This window comes from Tupaia chinensis, unplaced genomic scaffold (genome assembly GCF_000334495.1).
Source record: "Tupaia chinensis unplaced genomic scaffold, TupChi_1.0 Scaffold000278_1, whole genome shotgun sequence".
In the NCBI taxonomy this organism is placed as follows: domain Eukaryota; kingdom Metazoa; phylum Chordata; class Mammalia; order Scandentia; family Tupaiidae; genus Tupaia; species Tupaia belangeri.
This window is the reverse complement of record NW_006159761.1, coordinates 1,019,563-1,029,056: the sequence shown is the minus strand read 5'-3', so window position 1 is coordinate 1,029,056 and position 9,494 is coordinate 1,019,563. Positions and strand designations below refer to the sequence as shown.

At 47.5% G+C, this 9,494-nt stretch overlaps 2 protein-coding genes across 3 annotated transcripts in view; one reads left to right on the top strand and one right to left on the bottom strand.

Moving 5' to 3' along the window:
* The window catches only part of FIRRM (FIGNL1 interacting regulator of recombination and mitosis), a 52,768-nt gene extending 51,473 nt beyond the window's left edge, over positions 1–1,295 (top strand). The window contains exon 25 of the mRNA XM_014588434.2: positions 1,034–1,295. Coding sequence (XP_014443920.1) covers positions 1,034–1,267 — 234 coding nt within the window. The 3' untranslated portion in view covers positions 1,268–1,295. The remainder of the gene's footprint in view (positions 1–1,033) is intronic.
* A 31-nt stretch (positions 1,296–1,326) lies between these two features.
* SCYL3 (SCY1 like pseudokinase 3) overlaps positions 1,327–9,494 on the bottom strand; it is a 29,725-nt gene continuing 21,557 nt past the window's right edge. For both annotated transcript variants that reach the window (XM_006150109.2, XM_014588435.1), the window contains 4 exons: positions 6,762–6,933; positions 3,833–3,994; positions 2,447–3,111; positions 1,327–2,008 (listed from right to left, as the gene is read on the bottom strand). In XM_006150109.2, coding sequence (XP_006150171.1) covers positions 1,949–2,008; positions 2,447–3,111; positions 3,833–3,994; positions 6,762–6,933 — 1,059 coding nt within the window. In that variant the 3' untranslated portion in view covers positions 1,327–1,948. The remainder of the gene's footprint in view (positions 2,009–2,446; positions 3,112–3,832; positions 3,995–6,761; positions 6,934–9,494) is intronic.

Sequence of the window (9,494 nt, the reverse complement as noted above, 5' to 3'; positions counted from 1 at the left end):
GCCAGGTAAAAAAAAAAAAAAAAAAAAAAAAACACCAGGGGCCAACCAGTGGCTCGGAAGTTAAGGCAGCCGGATCCCACAGCACTGACCGTGGTATAAGTCCCAGACCTAGCAGCTTCAGGGACATGCCGAACACGTGTGGGTGTCTGCCCAGCATCCTAAGGAGATGAAGGGCCGGTGGGATGACTGTGCTCTGTAGGGGCTGCTTTCTCACTCTCTCCCCCCCCATGAGTGCACACAGACCCTCTGCAGATTAAAAAGAAGCACCACAAACGTACGAAGTTCAGCAGACGTGCCTTTTCTTTTTTGGGCAAGGGCAAACTATGGCTACGTCTGGAGCTTACTCACTGGAAATCATAGGCTGGGCATGCTTCCTACTGGGCGTCCTAGGCAACAGGATGCCCTTGGCTGTATGCCACACAGGAGGGCACTTCAAAAACTTGTGGAAAAATGGAATTAAGGTACAAGCTTACTTTGGTGTGAAACAATTTAGAAGTGCTTGTATAGTACACATTTTTCATGGACTTTCTGATGACCTTGTCTGTAACTAGGACATGGCAGTAGCCATCTTGAGTCACCATGAAAAACCATAAATGCCTTCATTTTCTAGGTAATTGCTGCCCTCATGGCCTTTGATCTACTGGCCAATTTGCACTCAAATTTTTGCAGTATTAGAATCTGTTCTGATCAGCCTTGTTCCAAGTCAAAACAGAAGTTTGTGGGGGTTTTTTTGGAGAGGTTTTTGCTATAGGGCGCGTGCACTCATCAGAGAGACAGAAAGCGAGAAATCACCCCCAGGGGGATGGCCATGCGGCAGTGCCTTCTCCTCCATTCTCTCGGGATCTTGGGCATGCATGCACACGCGCCCGGTGTGAGTTTAAGCCACCGGGTCTGCGACTCGAACCGTGGTCGACTACATGGGAGTCCAGCGACATAGCCATTATACTAACTGCTGGTCCCAGAGGTTTAGATTTTTATTACCTTTACAATGTATTCTATGGTATGACCTGCCCCTCATCTTCCTCACTTCCAGCCTTATGCAAAAAGAGCCCGTCAGGAGTTTCCCTTGGAAGAGGAATACCGGGTAGCACTGCAGGCCGCCGCAAGGGCCCTGGAGGCAGCTGAGTCCTTGCTGCGAAAGGCACCTGCTCCCACCTGGCTTCCAAAAGAGCTGGAGGATCTGCAAGGAAGGGTTGAGAAGCTCAGGCACTGCCTGCTTGGTGACGAGACCTGTGTGGACCAGGCTAAGCGGGTCGATGTTTTGTAAATGAAGACACTGATAAGATCATGGCTGTACACCTAAAACAGCTTTTCATAAAAGTTGAATCTAGTGAAAATAGTCTTTATTTGACATTAGAGAACAGGACTGTGGGATAATTCTCATTAAGAACTTTGGTACCACATAATACATGAGGACAGTCAGCAACTGCTGGGTCCACATGGGACTGTACTCTCCCACGGTACGACTGTAAACAAATAAATAAGCTGCCTAAGGAAATCTCAGCATTTTAAAATCATTTATATAATTTATAGCTAAAATCTTTGCAGTAAGTTGTATTCATAATAAGAGCTTACTCTTCTGTTATAAGAAATGGCACAAATTGAAGCTAACCAGCCTGAATTTTTATATTTATTTTCTCTTACTTCCAGAATTGTCCTGGAACAAAACTGAGTTCAGCCTCTCCTCGGCTGCGTGCTCTGCACGGAGACCAGTCTCAGCCTGTCCCCGGGCGTTGTCTCCGTCTCCGGACCAGGGCCGGGGCCGGGCCTCTCCTGCTGGCTTTCAGCTGGTCCTCGGCCACCCTTGCTCTCTGGTTGGCACGGGCTGGAAAGAGCTCCTGATGCAGGAGACTGGTGCTGTGGGGTTCTGCTCCACAGAGCCTGCTTCTGAGGTATTGATTTGATTGTTCTGAGAAGGCAATCCTTTTTCCTAACTTCACACGTGTTGTCACCAGGCACTGTCTCCCCAGTCCAGCTCCCCGTCTTCACCCCAGCCTCCAGCCTCGCCCTGCAGCAAAATAAAGACACCAGGAGCAGCTGTTGACCCTGCAGGTCAGGAACTGCAGGGGGACCTGACCATTCTCTTGAGCCCAGATGCACTCCTCACGCTCAGTAAAGTGCCAGAGAGCCGGCAGGCAGGGTTATTTCGGCTCCATCACTACAGAACCACAGCACTAGAACATAACTCAAGAGCCACACAATCCAGTAAAATCCTCGACAGCGTGATCCAGACGAAAAGGCTGCTCATGGAGCAAGCAGGCCAGGCCCTCAGCCAAGCATTTTTCTCTGGGGAAGGGGCACCACTGATTTCTAAGCTGATGCTAGACTGACTGCTGCGTGTGGCTGAGCACACTAGTCTGTCCTTGCTCAAGAAAACCATGTTTCTTACAAATGGGGCAGTGCCACTGGGACCTATGGGAAATCCCTCAACCAAAAAAGTACTCACCTCAGTAACTTCTGCTGCGGCAAATTTTGAGGAAAACTCTATTACTGGTGAGGCATCATCTTTGCTGGGGACCATCACCTCTGTCCTCAGTTCAGGCAAGATAAGAAAAGCAGCTGAGGGCTTAATTTCAGGGATCATATCAGCAAACCAGTCCAACTCTGGATCCTGCACTGGCTTCTTTTTTACCTGAATGGTAAACTCCGCTCCTAAACCAAGTTCCGACGGCACCTTATGAGGCCTTTCTTGAGACACCTTCGGTGGCGTGGTTGGGTCTGGGTCCTCCCCTCTCTGTATGAAACCAGCCTTCTGGGGGAGCCTGGATTCTGGAGGCTCGGCCTCTTTGATGAGTGGACACACAGGAGTGGGCTTCTGCTCCCCTGAGGGTGCTCCACCTCTGGGGGTTCCTCCAGTACTGAGGCTGCCCAACTGGTTCTCCCAGGGCTCTGGCTCTGGGCTCAGGTCTACGCACAGTGTCTCGGCAGCATTGCCTGGCTCTTGGGGCCAAACCTGCAGGTGGATGGTGTGGTTCTCGGGCTCCTCAGGCTCACCCCAATCAGGCCAGTCCTCAGGCTTCATAGGACCAGGTGGGAAGGGCACACCATCCAAAGTATTTTTCACCTCAGGGATTCCATTTGTGGGAAATGTAGGCTGAGGAAACTGACCTCCTGTAGGGACAGGTGCAGGGATATTCATGAAGTGCTGGCTCAGAGCAAGCAACGCTTTCGGGAAGGTTACTGTTAAGGTGATGAGAGCTAATCACTTGGAAATAAGTATCCCTGGTCTCAACAGAGGTGAGGCCCCAGGAGAACACAGCATGGAAGATGTCTGAGTTCCCTAAAACCTTCCTGTATAGTACTTACACCCCAAGAGCTAATGGAAGCGTCCCAGTACTTACTATCAACACACTTTATTGGCACAACTGTCTACAGTACAAAGAAATGCTCAAAACCAGTCAAGGCTGCCCTCTCACCATTAGTTGCACACACCCTGGAAAAATGTCTTCCAAAAGTTTGCTGACACTCTTAGCCAGATGCTGGCAAGGCACTGAGAAATCTCATACAATATAAAATGACTGCCACCCTTTCCCCAAACTCAGTAACCACAGAACTCTTTCCAACATGCCTACCAACATCCCTCAGAACTGTCCTTCGTACCACGTGGACAACACGCACTGAGGCCCCAAGTCCCAACACAAAGCACCTGGTGCAAAAGAGCTAGTGACGCCTAGCAACGTCAGCCTGCTCTGCTTAGTAGCTGCGAGGCAGGGGAAACCAGAAGCCAGAGCTGTCCCAAAGGGACCATAAATTCAGAATATAAGCCGATTACCCTAAGGAGAGCATTTACCCAAGCACTGGGAAAGTGGTATATGTAGACTGCAGCTTCTACCTGTCTGGAACAGAGGGCTGTAAGCCCCCCGCTGTCTGTGCTCCGTGTTGGAGATGGGTGCGCTGACGGCAAAGCAGCGTCCAGGGCTCCTGCCGGAGGACGGGCTCTCCGAGGCTGCTGTCCGCTTGCTGTGCTGGCTGCACACGCCATGCATGGGAGAATCTGAAGGGAAAAAAAAAAACCAGAATGAAAGGGAGAGCAGACTGCTGCTTGATCTGCACATACTCAGCAACAATGGCAGGAAACTGGCATGTTTAGGACAAAAGGTCAACTGCTGGGGGAGAAAGCCTTCACACATTTGAAGGAATGCCTCAGAATGGACTGCCTGGCCCTCGCATTTAAGAACAGGCTGTGTCCCCAGCATGTGGTAGTGAGGGACAGAAAGGCTCACGCTATGTGGGTTAACCTGCAGGACACCCAGCTAAACACCTCAGCCTTTAAAGACATTTTGGTGGGGACTGACAGATTCTGCTCGTTTGCCTTTTAAGAATAAAAGACAAAAAATAAATGTCTAAGAATACAAGCACCACAATGTGAATGTATTGCGTCATCAGAAAAGTTATGAGGCATTTTTGCATAGGAAAGTATGTCATGACTTTTCTGGTGACCCAATACTTAATACCACAAAGCTAACCATTAAAAAAATGGTTGTAAAAATAAACTGTAAGCTGTGGATATTTAACCCCTAGATGGGTTAAAAAATTTCAGGAAAATTTTTCATACTTTACCAGAAAATGTATACTTAAGACAATCAAAAAGATTCTAGCAAAGAGCTGGCTGAACTCCCCCCTTCCCTGGAAAAAGCAGAGTGAGGGGAGGTGGGGTGATGGACAGGCCGTCCTCCATCCTTGCTTAGTTACCTGTGCTGCTCCCCTTCTTGGGGGGGCCCTCCTCTAAGCCACACCCCACCCCCACTCTTCCAGGTAGACTTGTTTCTTAATTCCCTATACACCTTTTATAAAACTCAGTATTAGCCACTATTTTTTAAGATAATTATTTAATCTTGTTTATTACTATTTTAAATTTGCTGTAGGGCACATGTGCTCACCAGAAAGAGAGGAAGAGGTTTAAAGAGAATGCAAGCCACCAGATCTGGGACTTGAACTGCAGTCAGCCTTGCACAAGTCCAGCACCTTCCCCACACCACCTGCTGGCTCCAGTATTAGTCACTACTCTTGTTATTTTGGGGAGAGATTTTTGCTACAAGGCACATGCACTCGCCAGAGAGACAGCAAGAAATCACCCCCCCCGGGGGGATGGAATTGCTGCAATCCTTTCTCCAGTCTCTTGGGATTTGGGGCGCACGCACACATGCGCCCAGCGGGAGTTTTAAGTCGCTGGGTCCAGGACTCAAACCACGGCCGACTACGTGGGAGTCCAGGGACATAACCATTCTGCCATCTGCTGTCTCATTAGCCACTATTCTTAAGTTTGACCAAGAACAAGCAAACTGCAAAGACAGAAAAGAAGAAAACTCAGTTCCTCCCTATACTCGCCCTTTCCCAGCACCCCCACAGCCTTCAGGGCTGCCCTGCTGGTCTGTCTCACAGTTGCCAGGAAAAATTCACCTCCAACTGCTGCCCTGGTGACCTTCCAGTTTCTTACTAAGACATGTACTGTCTCATTTGCTGCTCCACGTAATCTGCTGGGAAGAAATGGGAACAAACAGACCACCCAATTCTGCACAATCACCTCCACAGCCTGGAACACCTTTGTCAAGCTGCTTGACAGGAGCCATGTGGTCCTGACTGTTTGGAAGCACCAAGAAGAGCTGAACCACCTCTCTCTAACTTTGGGAAACCAGTGCTGCTTAAAGATTCTCTCGGAATCAAAATTAGAGACGAGCCTCTCAGACCACTCTCTTCTACCCAGAGTAGTTTCCATGCTGTCTGCTCAGGACAGTGAGCACTGACTTGGAGATCCAGACTGTCAGGAGGTCACTGTCATCCCAGGGTAGACAGAGGAGGAAAGCAGCAACACCACTGGTGCCAAATTCCTGTGAGACCAGAAATCAGCCCCATCTCCCACACTACCCAGTGGGAACCTGTCAGAAGCAAGGATTAAAGTATCTAAAAACCGCTTTTCAACGAGTAGGCCAACAAAATCAACAGTATTTAACCGTCTGGTATTAATAAGAACTGCTACCACTGTTTACTAAAAGTTACTGGTCCAGCCCGTTCACTTCTGAGGCTCTATCCCACGGCAGTGAAACCTTAATTATGGAAAGATCCGTATATAAGGAGATTTACTCAGTGCTGTTTGTAGTGACTGGGGACCCAAAAATGAGCAAATGAAATCTATTCATCGAAATGTGAGGCAGCTACCAAAGAGCTACATTTTTATGGGCCCAGAGACAGGTCCCTGATCTGCTACATGAGGACAAGTTAGAGATCTGTGCGTGGCATTTGCTTGTCATTTAAAAAAATGGAGATGCATGCAAAAATATATCTCTGTGTGTCTTTTTGTGGGCTTAAGAAGGCTTTGAAAGGATTCCCACTACGTTGCCACTACATTATTAAAATTGTCTATTTGCTTATTTTGCCAGAAAGCACATGCGTTTGTCAGAGACAGACAGAGAAGGAGAAATCACCCCCATGAGCTGTGGTCATGCTCCAATCCCTTCCCATCCCAGCTCTCCATCCTGTCGGGATTTTAGGCACACGTTTTTATCAAGCTGCTGAGACGAGGACTCAGATCGCGTGTTTGGCTGTGTGGGATCCAGCTCCCATAACTAGCTGACTGTGAGGCCGGCCCTAAATTACTAAAATTGGTTAAATTGCATCTCCTGGAAGGAGTTGGGAAGGGAAATGAACTTCTTCCTTCTACTTCTTAGTGCCATATGCTGGAAACAGCCTTTTGGCATTACTTACATTAAACCTAGTAAAGTAAAAGAACACACTAGAAAGTGAGAGCTTTTAATCATTCTTACCTTCTGGGGAAAGGTCGAGAGTTTTAGTAAAACTTGGGGCAGTGCGTTTGAAGATCTTGGTTCTCTCTCCTCCCACAACCACTTCCGGTCCCAGCAGTGAGACCAGCACCGCTAGGCTATGCAGAGTAATTGCCACGATGGAGTGGCTGGTGTCACGCAGGCCCAGCAACACCTAGGAGCGAATGAGGCGTGAGTGTAGATGACTACACCACCTCTCTCCCCTGAGCAAGCCAGTGGCCCACTAGCAGGCAGCTCTGCTCAGGGAACCACGCATGCTTTCTCAGACGTGTTTCAGTCACTAGTCTCAAGCTATTGATAAGAGGACCAATATCATCCTTTCCCACTTTGTAAAAAAAAAAATGCAGTCAAAACCAAATCAAATACATCAAAAGCTAACAAAACTACCCTGTCCCATTTTTATAAAAGGTTTTAAATGCTAACCCCTTCTCTGTTCTCATGTCATGGCGGAACCATGACAGACAGCTGACAAACTGCCAGCATTCCACAGAGCACTTGCAACTGTCCCTGGAGCACACCCTCCTCCCAGCTCTGCGCCCTGCCAAGGTAAGACCTTAAAAACTTTGCTTGTATTTGATGCGTGCAACACCTGCCCCAAACAAAGTCACTCGTGAGCTCTTGCCCTGTAATATAAACCGGAAATTAGATAAACCGTTTATCCCTAAGGTTTGCTTAAAATGAGGACAGTCAACTTGGGAGTTGCGGACAACCATGGCTGACCATGTGTGTGGAATGCAGTAGGCCCAGCAGGGCTGCCTCTCTCTCTCTTTCTCGCTCTCCCCCCGGTCTCATTCTCTTGTGCATGCCCATGCTCTCATAAAAGAAACTTTTCAAAAAATAAAGAACAGATGCATAGAGAAATGAAGAGTGAAGCCCACATGGCTGGGAGACCATTTGCACTTGACTTAAAAGGTAGTCAGACATCTTTCTATTAAATTCCTTTTTTGGCTTCAGCTGGTTTAAAATAATTACCAGCAACTAGATGCACCTTAACCTCAAGTCACATGCAGACACCATGGGGAAAACTTCATGGAAAATGTGTATTATGAAAAACCATGGACACTCCGGCCTCCTACATAAAAAAAAAATGTGTAGTATTTGCATAAACCCTGCTTTAAATAGAGGTATAGTCAGACAACAGGTTAGAAGGCATGGAGGCAGCAGGTTAGCCTGGTTTAAAAGCCCCTTCTGGAATACAAAGAGCTGAAATTAAAACTGCATTTCTATTCCATTCACTCATTCACTCACTTAAACTAACATATTTGGTCTTCAACTGAAAGATGTTATAATTCTGTTAATTCTTTAAAAGAAAATAAACAAGAATCATCTGTGGAATACTTTGTGAACATGAACATGAACTATGTTTATGCTTATAAATAACCTCTAGAGTACCTATAATACCCAATACAAGTTGACCACCCCAGCCCCAAACTCCAAATGCTTCAAAATCCAAAACTTTCTGAGTACTGACATGATTCCACACCTGACCACATGAGAAGGGTCACATTCAAAATGCAGGCACGCAGTTTATTCAGCATACTCAGTGTCCCGGAGGGAGAAAGGCCTCCCAGTCCCCGTTAGCGACTATGAATCTTTCTTGCACATGCCTTGAGTTCCCCATGCAAGTCCACCCACAAAGAGAATCTGAAAATATTCCAAAATGTGAAAAAATCTGAAATCAGAAATATTTCTGGTCCCTGCCCTGGCTCAATAAAGCTGGGAGTTGGGGTGGGGTGAACTCCGGAGTGGGAGCAGTGGTGGATCTGGAAAAGACAAAAGGTACACAAGTAGAAGAAAGCAGGGATCAGGCAGACCTGGCGCCTCTGACGGGGTCTCCGGACACTGCGTTGTTCTCAGGTCTGTTCTCTACTAGGGCAAAGCCAGGTATTTTCCCTCATCACCTGCAGCCAGTTTCCCGCGTCTCATGGTGGGCCTCTCTGGCTGGCACGGCTCCCCTCAGTCTACACTGCCTGCAGTGCAGAGCACATCTTTACTGGAGCTTTCACTTGCCTGGCAGCATCAACACTGAGACCACATCTGCTTTAAAGCACCAACACCCTATCTGCTTCACTAGTTTTTGCCTAGGTTTAGCGGTCACCTACAGGTCCCAAGTGTTTTGAATAAAAGACATTCACTTACAAGTGCAAATGTGTCAGATAAAAGACAGCTTGTAAGATGTAAATGTTACGGAAATCACTGTTAAGCCTCATTGTTTAAGGAACATAACAAGGAAAATGGTCTGTGTGTTCAGCACACAGCTGGTTGACACCAGCAGATGTGGAACCCAAGGATATGGTCAGCTGACTGTATTTGAATAACATGGCTGATTTCTTTTTCTTTTTTTTTTAAGAATTATTTAACTTACTATTTTAATATCTCCAGAAAGAGAGAGACACAGAGAGACAGAGATGGAGAGAAAGTGAGAAAGCAAGCCTCTAGGTCTAGGACTCAAACCACAATCAGCCATATGGGAGTCCAGTGTCCTCAACCACATGCCACCTGCCTGCCCCACAGCTGATTTATTAAAAAACAAAATTAAGAAACATACCCCACCCCCCTTCCAACCTGAGCCCCCAAATCACCAGCACATCACTGCCCTGTACTAGGTGGACCAGTGTCGTCCCCCCCTGCCCCCCGAATTCATGTCCGTGTGGAATGTGACTTTTAGATGAAGTCTCTCTGGGTGGGAATGGCCCCAAGGTCAATGGATAGAGT